Source organism: Sarcophilus harrisii, chromosome 2, assembly GCF_902635505.1.
Source record: "Sarcophilus harrisii chromosome 2, mSarHar1.11, whole genome shotgun sequence".
NCBI lineage: Eukaryota > Metazoa > Chordata > Mammalia > Dasyuromorphia > Dasyuridae > Sarcophilus > Sarcophilus harrisii.
Window position 1 is genome coordinate 569,210,956 of NC_045427.1, and position 22,619 is coordinate 569,233,574.

The following is a 22,619-nucleotide window of genomic DNA, read 5'->3' on the forward strand; positions in this document are numbered from 1 at the left end:
CTTAAGGACCCTTGAAAGGTCAAGGGTCAGTCAAGGAGGTCTTCCCTGTGCTGGGGTTTGATGAATGCTTTGGAAGGGAAGAGTTTAAGCATTGTGTAGTGTTAAAGGGCCTTTATAATTAAAATGTTCAATGCTCAAAGCTACAGACCTTAATGAAGAAAAGGGAATGGAAGTTTAGGGAGCAGCAGCTTAATCAGGTAGGTAGCATTTAAAAAAAAGAAAAAAGGGAGGAAAAGCCTATAGGCTATTATGTGTCTTATAATGATCAAATTAGGATAATGTGTTGTCTTTTTTTTTTTTTTTTAAGTTTTTACCTGACTTTTAATTTTTCTTTAATTTTCTTTTTTTTTTTTTTTGTTAGCCTAATACTGATCGCATGCAATATATTTCTTTAACACAATCCAACTTTAAGCTGATTTAACACTAGAATTTCAGAAGTACATGTATCCGATTTAAAAGGGTCATTAAGATTCTAGGTTCTTTAATTCCACACCTATTTACTTGCCCATAACTATCATTTTCCATCCATCCTTCTCCCCAAAAAAAAAAATAGGAAAGAAAATCCTTAGCCCAAACTACTTTTTATCTCATGCAGATATTCCATTGGGAGAAGGAGGGAGCCAGAGAGCTTTAGTTTGGTACTGGTGGAACTTGGTAAATGGATGAATTGGCTGGTGCTGGTATAGAGAGTCAAGTCACTGGGATGTAGCTATATGGAAAGCTAGATTCTTGAAATGTCTTTCAGTTTGGGGAAGATTGTCTAGACAAATATTATATTGTCCTGGATTTCATCTCTCTATATAAATACAATGAATCCCATTCATTACAATTGAAACTCTTCTAAAAACTTTGTGCTCTCCTTTCCTTGACTTTTTCATTTACCCTCTCTTTAGCCCACAAATTCCCTTTTCTATGTTGGATTTCTTCATTACAATGCAAGACCTTTGAAGGCAGAAACCACGTTTTGGTTTATATTTGTATCCCCAGAATTTTAGCATAGTACTGGGCATAGAATAAGCACTTAAAAATGGTGGTTACTTATTTAAGCTAATAGAGAGATTCATCAGGTAGAAGAATGAGCCACGCCTTACCTAACAACCCCTCCTCCTACTTTTCCCTTTACAGTCTCTTTCTTCTCTCTCCATCCTCCTGTAATTATATTATTCAAATTCCATTTTTTTCTTCCTTTCCTGATTTGGGAACTTAATTTGCTCTCTTTGATGGTAGTGAATGCTATCCCTTGACATATTTCAAAACTAAACTGGGTAATGAAGTTCTTGAAAGTCCCTGGTTTTATGTTATCACATTATAGATTGAGCAGTAGAAGAAATCTGCGGAAAGTGATGGTCTTATTTCCCCATTTTTGACAGGTCTTTAGACTGAAGAAAAGGCCTTAAACAACCTAATTTTGTGTAGACATCTTGTATAGGGTAACTTTTGAATGCAAATTCTGGAAACTTAATTTCTTTAAAGAACTGGGAAATTCTCTGAATCCTTTACCTTTTAAAATATTTTGTAATAAAGTTGATCCTGATTAAAAGGTATCTTCTTTTGCTCTGTTTTTCATTATTTGAGCAATGCATGTGGCTTTCATTGTATTATGTAATCATTATTATGCTCAAAAATGGTGTAAATACACATATATACATATATTCAGACATAGGAATACAAATATACATGCATACATACCACCACACACACACACATATATATATATATATGTGTGTATGTATATATATATATATATATATATAGAGAGAGAGAGAGAGAGAGAGAGAGAGAGAGAGAGAGAGAGAGAGAGAGAGAGATATTACGGAGGAAGTCACTTCCTATGGAAGGCATGAAAGCCCATCTATCAGGCTGGAAACATTCTTGTGAAGGAAGATAGATACAATGTGTGTGTATGTATGTATGTATATATATATATATATATATATATATATATATATATATATATATATATATATGTGTGTGTGTGTGTGTGTGTGTGTTTAAAGTAATAGTAATTGAACCATTTAGGAACAAGCCCATAATCCTTTAGGAGTTCAGAGTCTTTAGCACCTTAGTCTTGTTTCTTTTTCTCTTTTCCTGTATAAGAATTAGGCTAAATTGTAGACTGTGACAGATGAATATAGCGCTGTTTACTCTGTTTTTTATCCCTGTCCTCAGTTCAGATGTTGTGGGTAATATTTGAGAGAGCCCTTTTTCTCTCTTCACATAATGAAGCAAATCAGATCTCTCAAGTTGCCTTGAGGCATCCAGGGATACCAGGTAATTTTTGTAGGAGTAAATGACGACTCTGTCTTTGCTGGAAACTAGGTACTTGAAGAAGTGTTGAATTCTCCTTTTTCAAGGATATTATGTGAGGATCGGGAACCTTGGGGTTCAGTCCAGAGTATATCTGTAGCTCTCAATCCCTTGAGCTGTTCTTCCTTTGAGTTACCCTAATTATATTGAAAAGAATTCTGGCTTAAGAAATAGACATGGCTATGTTTGTATATGCAGAAATACACAGAAAAATTTGGTCACTGTAACAAAACTTGAGTTTGTTTTCTTGGAAGGGGTGTGATTTTGTTTTGTTTTTTTAGAGTTGCTTGTGCCATGTATGTAAAAGATGAAGAATCTATATTCAGGCATGTATTCATGTTATTCTCTTTTTCAATAAATTCTAATGCTCCTTTTTACCTGCCAAATACAGATTTCTATTGGATATTTAAAGCCCTTCAAAATTTGACTCTGACCTGTCTTCAATCTCTTCTTAGAGCCCTATGTTTCTTTTAAAATTCACCTTAGAATGTCTTTCTTTCCATGAGTTTTTTTTTAAATATCAGTTTTTACCTCTCTCCCACCTTTTCCTCTCTCCCACCTTTACCTCTCATGAGCTATGAGTATTAGGTGGTTTTCTTACATTAAGTTGAATGAATTTGCATTTTTTTTGGCTTATATTTATGTATATACTTGTTGTCTCATACAATAGACTATAAGCTCCTTGTATACAGAGACTTTCATTTTTGTCATTGTGTGTCTAAAATAGTGTCTAAAACAGTGTCTAAAATAGCACTTCATAAATTCTTAGTGATTGTTTAATACTTGAGGAGGAAGTCAAAATCAAGCCTTTATTCTTTGCTTTCCTGGAAAGATTTTTAGAAGATTTCATATCCCTTTCCTGAATCAAGCACAATGTTTGGTCTCTAGCAGATGCTTAATAAATGAATTAACTTTCATTCTTTTTATTAATGAATTACATTATATATATATATATATATATGCATATATATACATATATATATGTATGTATATATAAATAATGGAAAGAATTATAGATTTTTTTTTTGAGGGAGCAGTCAATGATGTTCCTCATTTGATTCTTCAATTTCACTAAATGGTGTCCTGAAGACACTTTGTGCATCTTTTGGCTCTTGTGCCTTAGTCTCCATGTTCTTCCTATGTGGAAGTAGGCTAAGCCCTCTTGTCTATCTACTCAGTACTTCAGGTATTAGACAAGTCCTATCCTATTACCCAATCCACACTAATCTTTCCATTCTCCCTTTCCTATAGCACTGATTGTCTGCTACAATCATCATCTGCTTTCCTTTCTCCCCAATTACTATTTGTATTAAACTCTTTTATTTATTTGTATTTATTCTTTTAATATTAATTCCTCATATTCTTATGTGTTTGCTATCTTATCCATTAGAATGTAAGCTTTTTAAGAGTAAGAGTCATTGAATTATTTTTATCCCTAGGGCCTAACACAGTATTTTGTATAGAATGGGGTTAATAAATATGTGTTGATTTGATTAGATTTTATTATCTTTGCTGGTAGAGCATGATATAGAAATAATTCTAGATTTGAAGTGAGAGAAGATCTGTGGTGTGTCTTATTTCCTTCACTTGTCAGCTAGGTGATCTTGGGTCAGGGAATAGATCTTTCTCAATTTATTTTTCCTCATTTATAAAATGTAATATTTGCTCTCGATTTTATTTGATCCAAAGGCAAACTAGGATCCAGATCCAGAGCTAAAAGAGGTCATTTCTGAAGTTATTTTTTCCAGTTCCCATTTTAAAGATAGGCATTAGGAAGCTCAGTGACTTGTGCATTGTACAGATTCTTAATATCAGAAGTGGAAGCTGAGCTGCATTCTCAAAACTTGTTCTGTTGTGTGTTGCCATAGTAGATTCTGAGTAGGCCTTGAAGCCTGGGAGACTTATTTTCTGTTGTTTCCTATAATACATGCTGACTGTGTGACCTGAGGCAAATCACTTAGCCACTCAGTGCTTTAAGATTATAAATTGCAAAGAGGGTGCCATCTTGCATTGGTAGAAGGAGTGCCCTCATCTGGGAATTCCCTGTACTGCCAGTAAAATCATAGTTCCCTTCCTTATCCACTGTTCTCCAATACTTGTCCCTTATTTAATTAAAAAACTGCATTAAAATTTTAAAGTGATATATGAATTATTACATATTTCATGCTAAATTACATACAGTGCATCTCAAAAGTGTTTTTTTTTTTTGTTTTTTTTTTGTTTTTTTTTAAGGAATTAAAGCTAAAACTCCACTAAGATTTTTGGGGCAACCCATATTTAATTCATATATTTCTTAAATTTCATATTTCTTTCAAAATTTTATTCCATATTGTCCAAGGACAGAGAATTCCTTTTGCTTTTTTGTTTTTCCTCCTTTCTCTCTCTTCCCAGTCTCTAGTAATCTATAACCCCCATAGTGCCTACCAATTCAATTCAATTAAAAACTTTTTTTCCCCCTAAGAATCTCCTGTGCATGATGGCTCTTGTTAGGTGCTGGGAATAGAAAAATGAGAAATATGTAAATCCAGTACTAGATGAGATGTAAATATCTGTGAGACACATTAGAGTAAGGCTAAGTGCTCACTGTGTTCATTGTAGGCAATAAATGATTTTGACTTAAGCTTGTTATAATAATCAGATAGTGCCCACCTTACAAATAATTCTTCAGTGCAATGTAATGGCTCATAAGATTTTGATTATTCTAGAAAATCTTGACACTTAATTCCTGAAGCTCTGGTTTGTTGGATTTGGCCTAGTAAGGCCAAATAGCCAACATGTTTTCTATCTGTTATTTATTTTCTATGACTTGCTTTAAACCATCCTTTCTCAAAACAAGAATAACAACAAATAACAAGCCCACCATCCTGTTTGGAGTCTCTTAATCACTTAATAAGTGCTTTCATCTTAAAATGTCAACCCCAAAGAAGAACCTGTAATCAGATTGCAAATCTTTTCTAAAGGCCTGAGTCTTCAGAAAGGTCATTATTCTAGGCTGTGGAAGCATTTATTTTAAATAGATTTCTTCTTTTACAGTTTTTCTGTAACATTCATGGTTACATCTTCCTTTTCTGATTCATCTTCCAAAAGTTTGGGAACTTTAAAGTTTATTCCCTGCCCAAACAGTGTTACAGTAGCTGAGAAATGGTTTACCCAGGCTTATTTGTAGCTCCCCCTCATCCATTGCAGGAGGGAAGAGCCCCCAAAGTAAGGCATTAATGAACACCCTTGCCACTTCCATGGTGCTGGTGGGCAGTCCCGCAACTCCACCCTCCCTTCTCTTTACATGCAATTCCTTTTCCTTGATGTTAATGCGAGTTGTTCCTTACTAAAAGTAATAAAAGAAAATGAAGACACATTCTAAAATGAAACTTGACTCTAATCCATTCATCATCTAATACCAGCCTCTTTATCTTCGCTGGTACCTAATCTGGTTAAATGTCCCTGTTGTAGGATTTTAGTGGAAATCCTCTACTGGGAATAGGGTTTTTTGCAATTGGATTACTCTCAGTAAATGGCCCAGTAGTTCGCTAGTTTCAGCTTAATTTTTTCTTTGTGATCTTGCTAGACTAAGTTATCATGAAACCCTGTATTATTTGGGGGGTGGGGTGGGGGAGTAGAGCTTAAGAATAATTTTATGGGAACTAGCTATAGGAATGAGAAAATCTTGGACCCCCCCCCCAAAAAAAAAAACCCAACTACAACTTTCCTCTTCTCCCCCTACCAATCATTAAAATGCCTATTCCTTGTTTTCCAGAACTGCCTTTTTAAAATGCATACCTTTTATTAGCACAATTCATCATCATCCAGTTAACTTATTAGTGCTCTCTGATGAATTCCTAATGAGCCTGGGCTGCTGTAATATGCATAAAATATGCAGGTGATTGCCTTGCAGTTTAGCAGTCCCCAGTAAAGTTCAGACTTGGAGTAGTGAGCAAGCAGGGCTTTTCCATCCGTGATGTTCGTAAATGGCTACAGAATATGGGAAAGATTTGGGGTTGACGGGGGCTGGGACACAAGACATGAAACTCTAGTCAACCTCCTGGAAGTGAAGGCCCCCTTCTTCTCCTCTCCCTCCTCCCTTCACCCCCGCCAGCCTTTATCATCGAGAAAAGCTCTTGCTCTCACATACTGCAACATCCTGGGTCGGAGAGATTAAAGTCGGCTACTTCCCTGCTTACGTACCCACAGGATAAAGTGCCAACGGATAGGATTTATGATGGGAAGAGGTGGGTGGAGATTCAAAATTCAGACCCAACAGAGAAGCAAAAACAGAACTGTGACAATCTATAAAAGATGGCTGACATCTTCTTTTCCAGGAGTTGGGGAGACAGTAGGTGACCAGGCAGTTGGGTTGTCCTGCTGACTTTGAAGCTGATGGGATGCTGCTGTTAATAATGTCTCTCTCTCTTCTTGTCTTTCCATTTTCAGTCTAACAAAGTGCCCGTTGTGCAGCACCCTCACCATGTACACCCTCTTACGCCGCTTATCACATACAGCAATGAGCACTTCACCCCAGGAAACCCACCTCCACACTTACCAGCCGACGTAGATCCCAAAACAGGTAGGCCTCGGGTGGACAGTGGGGCCCCGGAAGGGAAGGGCCCAGAGGGAGGCCTGCTATCTCCAACTCTGTGGGAAAGAGGAGAAAAGAAATTGTTGGGTAAAAACCACCTCAGAGGCATCCGGGCCTAAGGATGTGAAATGGGGCCAGCATTTGGAAGTGAGGATGGCTTAGTTCTCCCCCCTTGTCACTGCAGGATTGAAAGAATGCCCTTTAGAGATCTCAATTCTGCCTTTATTTGTCCCAAGATTGTGAATTTTTTGGTTTATTTGCTTTTTGGTTTGATAGAAGTAGATGCGCTCATTGTGCTGTTATTCCTTGTAAGGCTGACCCTAAGTCCTTTTCGAGTTAAGGATATTGTGAAGTGACTGTTTTGGCTACTAGAGCCAAGCATTATCTTCCCCAAGGGTGTGGTTTGGCAATCCTGCTCTCCGGGTGGCTGCCATAACCCTACTGCTTAGCCTCCAAAACAGACACGGAGAAAGTTATCACAGAGCAACCTGCTCCCACATCTTTTTGGCCTCTTGCATCTGCAGGACTCTAGAGTAGCCTACTCCATTGGTAATAAGAATAATCCCAGCACCTCCATCATTCCCTGCTAAGCCAGCAGGAGGTCCTCTGATTCCTCAGGCAGCAAAGGTACCACAGTTACTTAGATATTACATGGGGTGGGGGGGGGTGGGGGGGTTAGTCTCTGAGTTGCCAAGTTGTAGAATCCCTTTTAGTGTTATGATTGTGTTCTTTTTTCTTCTTAGTATCACGATAGTTCACTGTTGTTTCTTGTTTTATAAAAAGGGAAACCAAAGTTTCCTTCTTGCCATGCATTCTCTTTTTCCATTGGAATTAAATACAGAAAATAATGTCCCCAGAGCTACTTATTCAAACAGTGGACCAGGTTGATGGGAGAATTAGGATTTGCCAGCTTCCTGACTCCCCATCCCTGGGCCATATTCTCAAAAAAGTATAAGGTGCCTTCTTGTGCCGCAGTAACGATATTTCATTTCATGGGCATCTTTCATTCCTTCTGTGTGGATGACAAAAAGACTGAGCTGATGCTGTGGACTTAACTTCCTTGCATTGAATTGTCCAAGTCATTTGGTTGCTAACCTTTCTTTCAAATAAATAAATAAATAAATAAATAATGCAGCAGGAGAGGCTTTGGGGAGAGTAGTTTACATTCATAATTTCTCTTTCAGTCTTGCATAAAACACTAGCTCACTTCTTTTTTATTCTTCTGGTTATTTAATTAGAAGGTTAAATTTAAAATGGTGATTACATGTCATTTTGTCAGAGGAATTGTTTGGGACGGGGCTGACGTAGGCAGCCTATTTACGCTGCTGTTACCAGCTACCTCTGAATGAAGCCACACATTAGCTGGTTTTCACCAGCCTCCGACCACTGGGCCTCCTTTTTAATTGCATTGGAACGCAGGCTGCACATGGCTGAAAGAACCTGGCTTGCTGTCCCTGGGCACTGCAAGTGAATGGCAGAGTCAGCCCCTCATTTAAATAATGGTAGTACAGGGAATAGCTTTTAAATGGTTATCGTAAAACATATGATTAACGGCTGTAGAGTGTTTACTTTTCCTCTGTGAACATTCTTTCAAGTGTGCAAATGGCTCGCTGTATAGTTAAAGCCCAGTTAATCTGTTTGGTTTTTGTCATGGAGAGAAAGCAGTGTCCGCGTGAAAATGTCACACAGGGAGATTTAATTTAGAGATTAAAAGCTTCCTGAGTGAATTAAAAAAAGAAATAGTTTACAGCCAAGAATATGCTACTCCTTCACTTTCATGCTCTCCTTTAAAATTCTCCTGTTATTGTTCATTAGTTTAGCCACCTTTTCTCCCCGTCCCTTCCTGTTTACTATCATCAACTTTGGTGCTTTCTAGTAAATTTAGAGACACCATCACATTTGCTTCAACAGAGTTCTGCAAAGTTCTTTGCCCATTTTTTTGAGGCTCTACTCAATTTGTATTTTGTAATGAACCTTGTAGATGGTACTGTACCCATTCAGCAGATAGGTTTTTAACTGAGACAACACAACAAACTTTTCATTCAGCAAATTAAAGAAAAACCTCAATATATTTTCCATTTAGTCTTCATTTTTTCCTTTGGTTTTGATTCCAAGTGCCTACTGATATTTAATATTTTCAAATATATTCCATTAAATTGAATAGGAATACGTTAAAAACAATTTATATCAATAAATACCTTTAAAACACCCTCCTTGAGAAAAGTAAGGTTATTCAGACAACAGGAAGAAATAAAAAGCTAACTGTTAGAAAATTTATGTGAAATAAGACCCTAACAGTCTGGAAGGGACTTGAGAAGTTTTCTAGTCCAACCTCCACATTGTAGAGAGGAGGAAACTGAAATCCATGGAAATGTGGCACACTAGAGTTTACCCAGATCATGTACATTAGGCCAGATTTGAACCCAGTGTTCTTTCCACAATGCCAAACTACCTCCCTCCACAGGAGGGAAACAGGTAACTATTAGCCAAACTCTTTCAATGAGTAGCTATAAAAGTAAAGGTTTTGTAGCTTTACTAAAGAGGACAAAAGTTGAAAACAAAATTGACATTGGAATCAAAACAAACTCAATTCATCAGTTAGGTTAGAGGGAAGCTGCATATGAGGACTATCGGAGATTTTCTTCCTCATTTTTTTCCCTTCCTTTGCCTTCTTTTCCCTTTTCTCCTTCCTCTTTCCAATTTTCCTCTGTCATTCTTTCTTCATTTGAATCCCTCTTCCCCCCTCCTGCTTCTATCATATGATTTATGATTTCTCTCTCTTTTTTCCTCTCTCTCTCTCTAGGAATTCCACGACCTCCACATCCTCCGGATATATCTCCTTATTACCCACTATCGCCTGGCACCGTAGGACAAATCCCCCATCCGCTAGGATGGTTAGTACCACAGTAAGGAGTTCCATTTTTTATTTCCTTTTCTTTTCTTTTAATGGGTAGAATTTATTATTCTTAAATAAGAAAGGGGAGGAGAAAATATGGGGAAGAATTGGGAGGAAAGTATGAATTCATAGAAAGGGATAAAATTAGAGAATGGTTCTTGACTCCTGCCCATGGAAGAGCACCCATACACCTGGTGAAGAAATATCCCATGTCTCATTGAAATTTGTGCAAGTTGGGTGATTCAATCTATTATGGAAAAGCCATTCTATGAGGTCAAGCTGAAGCACTAAATCCAGTGGCTCTTAGTGCCTGGAGAGTCTCTCTTGCTTGCTCATCACCCTTTCTCCATTGACAAATTGTATCTTATATGAAATTTTCTTTTGAGCTCTTTAGTAATAAAACACCAGCAATAAGCATTATTTATTTAGTGCCTTCCAAATGCCAAGTACTGCATTAAATGCTTTCCAAATATGATCCCAGTTGATTCTCTTGATGCTAGGAGGTAGGTGCTATTATTACCCCTATTTTAGAGTTGGGGAAACTGAGGCTAACAGAGGATTCAGTGATTTGCTCAGTGTTGCCTATCTAGCAAGTATTTGAATCTAGATTTGAACTCGGACCTTTCTGATTCCAGGAGCGGCACTGTGTTCACTGCCACTTAGCGGCTTACCCCCAACTGATGCTAATTACTTTGGGGAGTGACCATTTCAAATGGGGGGGAAATTATGTGGACCAGGAAATTCTGCCTATTAGGAAACAAAATGCTAGCAGAGGACGTTCTACCAGGGAGAGATTTCACATGAACCCATGAGTGTCACTAAGGACTTACTGAGCATGTTATTCTCTAAAGTCAAAGAACTTAAAAGACCATGTGAGCTCAATGCATACCAAGCAGCCCCCGTCCCACACCTACTCACCCTTTCTATTCTATTTAAAAATAATAATTGGTTTTTACATAGCATTTTAAGGCTTATGCGCCATTTTCCATTTATTGCCTCACTTCATCCTCCTAACGATCCTAGGAGGTAGGGATTAGGTATTTTGTTTTGTTTTCTCCTCAGTGGGGAAAGCAGTGAAACCTGGATCTGTGATTCCTCTAGACTTAGAAGCTGCTGTTAGCAGCGTACAATGTAGACTGAGAATCCATCTGCAGATGATAGATCTATACAGGGCTGCTAGAGTACTTACCGAGAGGTGAGATCATCCTCCCCATCAAGTAGCACTCATTCAGTGCCAGCTGTGTGCCAGGCACCGTGCTAAAGCATTACGGATACGACATAACACAAAAATAACTTGCCTGTCCACGCTGTTAAAATAAGTCAGAAGCAACCTACTTTAGACGTAGGACAAGTGTCCTATAGTGAAGAGAAAACCATGGTTGCAAGGCCGGTTTCTGACATGCTGACTGTGTGACCCTGAATAGATCACTGCATTGTGGTTCAGTGGAGACCCCACTGGGGGTTTTCTGGACAGAGATGCTGCCATTTCCTTGTCATTTGACAGATGAGGAAACTGAGGCTGAGGCGAAGGGACTTGTCCAGAGTCACATTAATGAGTATCGGAGACCAGGTTTTCCTGACCCCAGGTATTCTGCTCTAATCAATAAGCCACTTAAGCTGCCCTGAACAAATCACTTAACTCCTCGATTTTCTGGGCAGCTCCCTGTGGCCCTGAGCAGGTGCTAGTCTGTGTAGGTAAAATGCTTTCCTCATTGGAGCCTTCTTTTTTGCCAGTGGAATCATAGAGCCCTTCTAGTTGGGGCCAGGGGGAGGGCTCTCCCTCTATTCCTGAGAAAGAAATTGGACCTTACAGAGTTAAAGGGTTTGCCATTAGTCCTGTTACTAGTAACTTTTAGAGTCAGGACTTGAATCCCAGTCTCTTCCAAGTTCAGACTTCTTTTTATTACTCCAAATGTTTTATGATCCACTAACAAGTTCTGAATATTAAGGCCAGTGATAATTGTACTCTCTCCATTGCCCTTTTGGGGAGACCAAGAGGGAGAAGTATGATTAGCAGTGGACCCATTTATTCTTAAAAAGGGGCTGGCCAGTCCTAGCAGATGATCCTGGCATCTCTGTCTCCCCGTGCTCAGCTGATAGAGAGATGTTTGAAGGCTAGATAAAAAGGAATAGCCAACTCAGACAAACCTCCATCAGAAAAAGTTGTGGGTCTTTCATGAGGAAGCTATTTTGCGTGTTGCTGTATTTTTTAATTATTGTAATGAGGTGTGATTGTCTATTGGTTACCCACAATTCTTCTTGGGGACTCTCCCCCCCGGTAACTCTTGTCAACACTTGTTAATTTGACAAAAGGCTACAAATTAAGCTCTGTTAATTTAATGTTTTCTCACCGAGATCTAAATACCGAAAGAGGCCCAAAGCGCAACTGAAGTCCTTTGATTCACTGTACTTTATTTTGGTATAAATTTACATTCATTATTGTTTTCCTTTGGATGTGTAGCCCTCAATTAGTGTGATGGCTCCATTAAAGCAAGTGAGACTTCGCCTTTAATTATTACAACAAAACACCTAGTTTCAGCTTGGGGAGAGGGTCTCTATTGACATAAGCAGAGGTTATAAAATTTAATTAGCCATTCCTATCAGATTTATGGCATTCAAATTGTTTTGTGGTTCTTCCCTTTGATCCTTGCTGTACAATCCCCAAGATTTTTGTTCTGATCAAATGAGAATAAAGCTTACTGTGCAGAGAGAAGTTTTCCTCCCCCCCTTTTCCTTCTTCCTCTACTCCCCCCCCCTATTTTTTTCCTTTTTCTCACTTTTTTTCTCCCCCTTTCCTCTTTCTAGGCAAGGTCAACCAGTTTACCCAATCACAACAGGAGGATTCAGGCATCCTTATCCAACAGCTCTGACTGTCAATGCTTCCATGTCAAGGTGAGTTCAGATAATCAGAGTGTTGATATTCAGAGCAATGTGGGACTTCTCAGAATATTCTCTAGAATCCTGTGTCATCTAGGAAAGGGATGCTCAATATATATCTGAAAACAGTTAATTGTGTGACCTAGGTTAATGTAGAAACACTCTCAGGCCAGTAATGGCAATATTAAGATTACATTGAACTCTCATTGTGGGTTCTTGTCTATCAGTGTCTACTCTTTCCATCTTGCTGATATCATATCTGTGATTTATTTATCTAAGGCAACTAATTGAGCACTGTAGAAAATGACATTAAAGGAGCAGGAAAGAGAAGTCATGACTTACCAGCTTTTTTAGAATGTCTTCTATATAGCCTTGGATTATTTGAGAAAGGAAAGGGTGGGGGGGTTTTATTGTTGTGCAAGCAGTATTCCCGCGAAGGTTATTAGGCTTTTTTCAAAGCTCAGAATCTTGAGAATCTACATTAAAGGCCTGCCTGCTCCTCTAAAGTTTTGAGAGAAGATTTCAGTATGTATCTACATGTGAATATATATGAGTACTCTATATTTGTTTTTTCTTTCCCATATTCCTCCTATCTTAGCTCCAATTAATTCTAGCTAATTTTCCAGTCGTTGCTAGTTTATTTACAAACTGGTTGGCAGTACTATGTTTAAGTAATCACTAATTACTCCTAATGATAGTTTTATTTTCTGTTCATCTGATTTTCAGTCAAGTTAATTAAATCGGTGGAGGTTTAGACTTTCCTGATGGGCTGAAACAGCTAATCCATTTTGATGATGGCACATAATTAAGTTAGCATGCATTACATGGCAGGGATACTGTCCCCCTGTCTCTCCTCAAGCTCTGTAGCCAGCACATGAAATTGGAGGACAGAGGAAGGTTTGGAGAGAGAAAAGGAATGTTTGCCTCAGGTGTAGAAAAGTGGTGGGTGTTGGTGGTCTGAGAGTATAATGTGACAGTCCCTTGAACTGAACTATGTACAATTAATTAAAAGTAAAAGTTTTATATGTCCCGAATCATGTTTCACCATCTCAGTTTGTATAGGAGTAAGTGAACAAGTGAACACACATGTATGGATATCTGAAAGGGAGCAATGAGTAAAGTAGTTTTCTTTAAGTGGGACCCAGAAAGGCATGTGATCCCTTATAAAGTTCAAATAGGAAAAGACAGAAGAGGGAAACTTTCTCTGAAAAAGTGGGTGATCCCAGGATCCCAGTCTCCCACTCCTGCATTTTATTTTTGATGGTCATAGGGATTTTGTTGTTGTGGTGGAAAGCCTAATGTGCCTCACTAGTTACAGAATGTGGATTAAGGTTGAGTTTATTGGTTGAATGATTCTTTATGGGGTTAGTCTAAATTTCCTGTGGGGGGGGCAAGATGGGGGATGGGGGAAAGGGGTAGAAAGAAGGGTTGGGGGAAAGATGGAGAGGGGGGAAGAAAGTCTATTCCCCAGGTAGGTCTTATGAAAAGGTACCTAGTTAAAAAGAGTATACAGCAAATTAAATACATTATTGTCGTAATGGGCCGACAGAAGTACAGGTCTATTATACTTATGGCAGTTACAGGAAATGTAGGCAGCGTGCCCTGTTCCCGAATACCCTTTGATATTCATTCCATTCAGCAGCGGGGCCAGGACTTCTCAGAATTAAGTGATGGGTCATTATACTTTAAACACCACGGAGAAGCCTAGATTGGCAATTAAACAGCACTTGCTGACACTCACTTGTGCCACCCTGTGACCCCCTTTAGATTGAGATGTTGGAGCTCGGGGCCCTCAGCCTGCTAAATTGGTGCAAGGCGCTACTCCTGACGAGAGCTGGCTCTGAAATCTGCCGGCTTCAAAGGGAGCAAGATCATGTATAAACCATAATGTGGGTGCACCGTGGCTCAAAAAAAATAAGGCAGGAAGAGATGAAATGTTACAAGTGCAAGGGGGGGAATGAGAGAATAATGACAAATCTAATGCAACTCAAAGCAGGATTGTTGCACAGGAAAATGCATCCTACTGCTTGTGCATAAAATCAAGGCAGGCAGATGACATCCAGTTAACAGAAACATGTCAACAGTGAAGCAAAGTGAGACTGAGTAAGAGGGAAGCCCCTGAGACAGCCAGAAACAAAAATTAGTTGTCCTTAACAAGTTAAGGCTCATCATTATATTCTGGCTTGGAGCCATAAAAGCAGACAGGGGTATATAATGAGCTACTTAGAATTTTTAGGGTGTTTATTGCATTTCATGAAATAGTTGTCTGCAGAAGAGTTTCTTAAGCAAAGGTGTGCATTCTCTCATTCTCCCTCCTTTGCCCCCTCTGTCCCTGTCTCCTCCTCTCTTTTACACACACTTGAGTAGGTGTGGATGGATGTGGATTTTTAAGTATTTATTCTTCAATGGCGCCCGGAACCTCCTTCCTTCTTCTCTGCCCTTCCCTTGAAATGTGATCGGCCCTTGTGGTCCTTTTCTGTTATCCGTATTCCTTCTTTCATTTCTTTGCATACCTGTCCCTATTCACGCTTACCTAATGCAAGAAGGGGAAAGGGCGTCCTTACGTCATACTTTAATCTCTGATGTTGACAGCAAAGGCAACCCCTCTGCCCAGGCATTTTCCCGGCACCCGTATTCTTATTTCCATTATCCCTAAGGCCCTGAAGTGGTGGAATGGAATAGGGTGAGGGAGGCCACAGGGCTTTTGAGACTTTAAATCTCTTTGATGGTATCCAGTGGTTATAGTTATTTCTAAGTGAAAGATCATATTGAGTTACAATCTAATCAGTCATTTTTGAATTTTGACATGTCCCCTAAGAGTTCGTTCAAGTTTTTTTTTTTTTTTTTAACCTCCCATACTTCTGAAATTTTCTTATTCAAAAGCCATCTCATCATCAGTTAAGTATCAGTTTAAAGGTATGGCTAAAGAATCCAGGAAGGAAGACTGATATTTAGAACTTGGAAATCAGAAGGCCAGACTCTTGGGGTTTTTTTTTTTTTCCCCTTAATCTCCTTGATATATTGTGCTATTTAAAATTATTGTATATTCCCTGTGTATTTGTAAATAGTGCTTCATTTGTTATTCTCAAAATTAAAGTATGTTACACTAATTTAATTAAATGGAAAATTTTTATCATGACACTGATCTAAAGAACATTTTAAAATTAACATCAAAATAAAATTTCATACTTACTGATGAGACCTCTGTCTAGAATAAATTCTCTAAATCTGAAATTTATTACCTAGGAGAATCGAGCAGACTTTTCCTCTTATCAATGTGGTATATACTTCAGTAGAAACTTTTTGTCTTGTTTTATTTAAATAATCAATGGTTGACTTGGACCTGGAGAGAGAAAAAGAAATGTTTTCTTTCATCTAAACTCCCTTTTAGATATTTATTTGTAGAAATTAATGAGGTTTGGTAGGATCCTTTTTTTTTCTTGTGAGACTATACTATTTTTGCCCTAGTACCCCTACCTTTTGTCCCCTTTTATCTTTTTTGAAAAGTTATTTAAAATATTTACCCTTCCAAGTTCGATATACATTGTACTATACCCTATTTGGTAGATTTTGATAGTCTGCTCTGATTTTATCTTCCCTAGTTTAGTATGTTCATACTTTATAAACTAATTTTTGAAATCAGAAAATTGTCTTTAAATTTTGCCTTTAATATGTACTTAATAATGTTCATTGAATTTAACTGGGTCCCCATAGCCCAGTTTATCTTTCTGTTAGATTGTATTGGGACACAGCAGTTTGGGTGCCTGCCTGCTTAAAATACATTTTCCAAAATGAAAAGTGAGAGAATAGAAATGAAAGTTAGACCTAGGTCATTTGAATTGGTCACATTTTTTCTTGGTTATTATAAGATGTCTGAAGACACCGTTGTTAATCATTTTGAAGACCTCTTTCTGCATATGCAACATAATATTTTTTTTAAATAGAAGAGATTTAGAAGTATGCAAACTTAAATGTAAAGCTTCATTCATGTACCATTCATGTTTGCTAAGTGTTATAATTTCTCAACAGCTTTATCATTTTTTTTTTTATCTTTTATCGACTTAAGATTTTTTTTAAAAATGTGGACAAAGGCTCATTATGTGAACCAAATGAGAACTGTTTCTTCTCCCTTCCCAACTTTCCTCCCCGCCTCCCCACTCCCTACTAACCCTGCCAAAATAGTAAAGTACAACAGTTCAGCAAGAACAAAAAGAAATTATTTTGCTCCATCAACAGAATAAGGCCTAATGAGCTATGAACAGCATTGTCAAAAATGTGTGTAAATTCCAGCAGCGTTAATATTTTATTTAGCTGTCAATATACAACAAAAGATTTCATCCTTAATTCCAGAACTGATTAGGACTGTGAAATTGGCTTTTTAGTTGCCACTAATAATAAGAAAGTGGACGTGTTGTTTCCGGCAGGTAGCTTATATCCTAGTTTTCCGCCCAAGTACATCAGTTGAATTTGTCTTTTGTTAAAGATGTTAAAAATCATAATGCCTCGTGTCAGTAGCAATAATGAAGGGGAAGATTGGCTTTAATGACATTATGAGAATCATTATGTTTAATTTATCGCTAATTAATGCTGACAGGTTTCATATGCTTTGGGTAGCTTTCATGTGCTTATTACATGCTTTTTTTTTTTTTAAATCTGTGTGTACATATCCCTCCCCATTCATTCATTTTTATTCTGACGATTTACACAGCTTTTTGTCTTCTAGGTTTCCTCCTCATATGGTCCCACCACATCATACTTTACACACAACTGGAATTCCTCATCCAGCCATAGTCACACCAACAGTCAAACAGGAATCTTCCCAGAGTGATGTTGCCTCACTCCATAGCTCGTAAGTGTTTTCTTTTTTATTTGTTCCTTTACCAGTGTGTCCAGTCATATAGATCATTGCTGGTTGTTTTTTCAGATTGGGTTTCAGAGTGTTAAATGGCCGTCCTTTGGATGGCTCTGCATGCTTTATTTATTTATTTTGATGTGATAAGGCTGTCTCATTGTGTCCACTTTTCATGCATGTGGGTGGACCAAGATGGACCACTTCCTTGTTCCCCTAATGTGTTAATTGGACATTTGGGCTTTTGTTCTGATGGAATGAAGAAGGTAGCTTGCTGGGAAATATGCAGAGTAAATGCATGTGCTTTTCCCTTGAGGCTTTAGGGAAACTTTTCATATTTAGGAAACTTTGAGATATGATTACCAAAAAAAAATTGTTTTTTTTCTCACCCTTTGGGCTATTTGAATAGTTTTAAGCAAAACTCATTGCAGGCTCCTTTGTTTTGTTGTGTCTTGTTTTCCTCGGGTCTCATGGAATTAGTTCTAAGGGAATTGGTGGAAATCGAAGAATGGGCCAAGGGGAGCCAGGCTGAGAGCCATTACCAGGGTATGTGTTTGTGTTTGTCTGTTCTTTAAATATACAGGAAACATCAGGACTCCAAAAAAGAAGAAGAAAAGAAAAAACCCCACATAAAGAAACCTCTTAATGCATTCATGTTGTATATGAAGGAAATGAGAGCAAAAGTTGTAGCAGAATGTACATTGAAAGAAAGCGCAGCCATCAACCAGATTCTTGGTCGAAGGGTAGGTGATGAATGGCGTCTCTGGGGTGGGGGTGGGGGGGGGAGGCAGGGGGAGACCTAAAGAAGGAGGAGAGGGAGGGGGGGGGGGATCTGGACAAACCGCTTTTCCTCACAAGTCCTGGTGGGTGGGGAAGGAGGCTGTAATTGAGCGTTTTATTACACTCGGACCACCTATTACAATCCCCCAAAACGGATCCAAGCGACAGACTGACTCTGATCTGCCTGTCCTGGCCCAGCCCCATCCATTGGCTGCCGGGGAGGAGGGAGGCTCTCTCCTGTGGAGCAGATCCGTGGTGACGTTGTGGTTTCTCTTTGTCTCTCCCCCCCCCCCCCCCCCCCAACCCCTGCCCCGCTGCAGTGGCACGCGTTATCCAGAGAAGAGCAAGCCAAGTACTACGAGCTCGCCAGGAAGGAGCGACAGCTTCACATGCAGCTTTATCCAGGCTGGTCCGCTCGAGATAACTATGTAGGTGGCTATGTAGGTGGCTATTTTTTTTAGTAGTAGAGTTTGTAGAGAGGCCCCTGTGCTGCAGAATTTAAGTTGCCTTTGCTTACCCAAGTACACTCCAGACCCAACCACCAGTTACTTGGTTTGCTCATGAAGGGACCTTGTTAGGGTCAACCTGGTCATCAGTGGGAATGTTTGGGCCTTTATCATTAAATGGGAACGAGGATTTGGCCTGATGGCTGATACTCTGGGGTCAGATGGGCACAGGGACAGAGAGAGACAGATCAGTCACGTGGGAGGGAACCTCTTCCATGGGAGGGAACCTCTTCCGTCCGTCTTGTTTGGTTGCCTTAGTATGAGACCCTTGTGGACTAGCCCATAGTGGCAGTCTTGTCTGTTGAGTTCTCAGTTTCATGAGAAGAGAGGGAAGAGACTTAACTCTCTCTCCCAGTCCATCCTTCTCAAGGGAAGGGCCGAGTGACTCCTGGATTTACATGGTGGGAAATGGAAGGATGCTTATTTCTCTTTTCAAAGATATGATGATGATGTGGTTCTACTTAAGTTCTACTCCCCTGAGGTAGACTAAATGATTACATGCTCTGGGCTGCACACATGTTGCTATGTTATCAGGGATGTGGTCCATTTTCAGGACAGAATTTCTGTTGTGTTTCTGTCACCAACTGTTTCAGTTTTTTTTTTTTTTCAAGGAAGATCACTAATCTGTGAAGCTTTCTCTCATGTTGCTTTCCACCTTTGTACCCCTTATGAAAGTTTTCAGTTGCTCTTCTTGGGTTGGATTCACCAAGACTGCATTTTACTTCTATGTTAACTTAAATTCTTGAATCCATATATTGATCACTGAGACTTCTTTGAATATTCTTTTCTTTTTTCTTTCTTTTTTTTTTTTTTGACACAATTTTGTATTGAGTTTTGGCCTTCTTTGGATGACTTATCTACTGATTATTCAAGATTTCATTTGCTCTTATGATTGGTTTCCCTTTCTCTCTTATTTTTGCCATGGTAAGCCTTACTATCTGCCCCAGTTCTGATATGCATCTCTTAGTGATCCAATTTAGACTCTATCATTCATTGGTTATGACCTGTATTGAGTTATTTCTGCTTGGCTGGGCCTTGGTTTACTCCTTTTTCAAACAACAGAGTTGGATTTTAGAGTCATATCCAGGATCAGTGTTGTCTCTCTTCTCTGTCTTATGTACATGTGATTATATGAAAACTGAAGGTTGTTTTCTAGATTCTGAGAAACAACTAGGCTTCTTTAATGGGGAAAAACAATATCAATATTAATAATAATGAATGTGGTAGTTTTTTTTCTGAAGCATATGAAAATTGGATATTAATTTATCCACTCATAAATTGATACTGTTTTTATGACATTGATACTGTAGTTATGTTTGTAAATAGTTAACAAATGGGAGTATGTCCAAAATGATTCAAGCTATTCCTTATTATAGAAATTAAAATAAAGAAAAGGTCATGCTAGCAAAATAAATTAGAGAACTTTTGGAACAAATCTTATAAAAAAAAACCCTTAGATTCTGCTTCTCATCCTGACTTTGTCACTAAGACTTTAGGAAAGGCACTTGATCATTCTGGGCTTCACTTTTCTCCTTTGTACAATTTGTGGGGGGCTAGGGGGTGGGAGGGATTTGGACCAGATGCTTCCCTTAAGCCCCCTTCTCTGTTTAAAGTTTGTTACATTCAGTTGAGATGACAGAATTGAAATGACTTCCCACCGGGTAAGACAGTAAGATCTTCCTTTGGCAGCTTAGAAATGCCTTTACGCACTTCCTCTCCCCCTCCTCCCCTCCCCTGACTCCTCTCCCCCTCCCCATGCCCTCTCCTCTGTAAGCACACGGTAATCTGGGTCTGGTCACCCATCTCCCCATTGTAGCCTGCCCACTCAGTGCACTCTCAGTGAAGCTTTTGAGACCATGGGGTTGAGTAGCTGTTAGCACAAGTCCCCAGTCTGAATTCCTCCTGAGAGTTGAAACAGGAATTAGTGTGAGGACCTGAACGAAAGCTTTAAAAGAAGTTTCAAGAAATGTGTGTCACTGACAGATGGGCATGTGCAGTGTCTTAAATGTTGGGGACCTTTACATTTGTCCCCAGCATGTGTGCACTATCAAACCCTTTCTTCTGGAGCTGAAAGGAAGAGGATGAGAAGCTAATGCTTCCTCACAAGCTTGATGTGCTCTCCCCACCTGACCCTGAGGTAGAGCCTTCCAGCAGCAGGAGAGCTCCAGAGCCTTGGATCACACAGCCATAGCACTGGCGGGGCGGCTGCCCTTCACCCCCTCCCCGCACTCACACCCCACCTCTTGTCAAGAGCTCTTGGAGTTGACTTCATGTCTCCTGCCTCCTACAGACACCTGTTCTTTGAGCAATCTAGAATGGAGCCATGGGAAGAATCCAAGCCCGGCTTGTGCATGGCTCGCTCCTCCGATGGCAGCTGGGCAATAGTGAATCACAGAGTCAGCCCTTTGAGGCCAGGAGACCATCAGGAAGTCAGCTCTCCCCCTTTGGTCTTCAGTTAGCTCATCTGTGAATTAGGAGGCTCGAACTAGATGCTCTCCAAGTTCTAATAGTCCAAGACTCTGGGAATCATTTGCATATGATTTTCCATGCCTGCCTCTTGATTACATCTATGAGAAACCGGGACCTTGTTTTCTGGATGGGGTTGATTCAATAAAGACTTAGAGGGACTTTAGTTCAGTTTTGGTATATGACTATGAGCTGTTAAAAAACCAAATAAATGTAAGATGAGGAAATAAATGACCTTGCAGAAAAAAGAAGCTCTTGTCATGTTTTCTAACACCTAACCCCCACCTCTACTCCCCCAGGATTGCTACCAGCAGCCAATTCCCCTTCCCCTCAATCAGTAAGGTTTTTTTTTAGCCTCTCGGGAAGGCCTTGACTTCAGTTTTTGGTGGGGAAGCTATAAAATGGCTCATTTTGGACCTTACCTTTTGATCTTTTTACTCAGTGTTAACTTAAGAGGCTTCCTAAGATCACTTTGACAAGATGGGCCCATTTGTAAAGACATGCATGTTCTTTAAGAGATTATCCCAAGTTACCCTCATGAGTACTGTTGCTGTAAGAAGGTAGACCTGTAAATATTAAACAGTGTGAAATGCTGGTAATGTACCTAGAAGGCAGCCAAGTCATTGGGAACATGATGTTAATGAAGTCATGGTTATGCATTCAAACCCCCAACACAGGTAGAAACAAATGGAAACTTTCAAATCCCTGTCTATGTCTGTTCTTTACTCATAACATTGGCCAGTACCACCCACCTCTCCTCTTTTATCTCTTGGACTGCCTGACCTCCTCCCGGGTTGGCTTCGGTGTCACCTCCTGCAGGAGGTGTTTCTGGACCTTTTCTCTCTTTTTACTATTGTGGACAGTACTCCTTCATCCTCACTCCCTGCCTTAGTACTTGATATTCATTTTGTGCTTATCTATATCCATCTTGTTTTCTCACAGTAAAATTATGCTCTCATTTTGTTGCTTTTTACACACACACACACACACACACACACACACACAGTGTTGGGTACCCCGAGAGGTTCTGGGGATACAAAGGAGATGATTTCTCCTAACAGTTTCTCTGGCTTGTTTGTAGGTGCATAAAAAATGCTTGCTGAATGGAACTAAAGAACTTAGAAAGCAATGGAAGGAAAAAAAAAAAAAAAACAGGCAGTTCAGAGTTTTCTCCTCCAGCTAAGATAGCAGATCCCTCTCTTTCCTTTTGGGACCCTTAGTCTAGAATGGGGGACGTAACTTCCTTTTAGAGTGCCCCTGCTTTCATGGTTTTTTTTTTTCCTAACATCACCATTAGACAATTTTCTTTAGCTCCTGCATTTCTCTAAAGTGACCAAAGCACATAGTTCCTGCCTTCTAGGAGCC

The 22,619-nt window shown here is 39.3% G+C and overlaps 1 protein-coding gene across 34 annotated transcripts in view; it reads left to right on the top strand.

Moving 5' to 3' along the window:
* The window catches only part of TCF7L2 (transcription factor 7 like 2), a 227,746-nt gene that overhangs the window by 192,518 nt on the left and 12,609 nt on the right, over positions 1-22,619 (top strand). For 14 of the 34 annotated variants that reach the window (XM_012541077.3, XM_031955861.1, XM_023495820.2 and 11 more), the window contains 6 exons: positions 6,736-6,868; positions 9,684-9,786; positions 12,582-12,668; positions 17,362-17,502; positions 18,086-18,245; positions 18,603-18,710. In XM_012541077.3, the coding sequence (XP_012396531.1) occupies positions 6,736-6,868; positions 9,684-9,786; positions 12,582-12,668; positions 17,362-17,502; positions 18,086-18,245; positions 18,603-18,710 (732 nt within the window). The remainder of the gene's footprint in view (positions 1-6,735; positions 6,869-9,683; positions 9,787-12,581; positions 12,669-17,361; positions 17,503-18,085; positions 18,246-18,602; positions 18,711-22,619) is intronic. The other 20 variants (XM_003755361.4, XM_023495824.2, XM_003755362.4 and 17 more) reach the window with 3 other exon arrangements.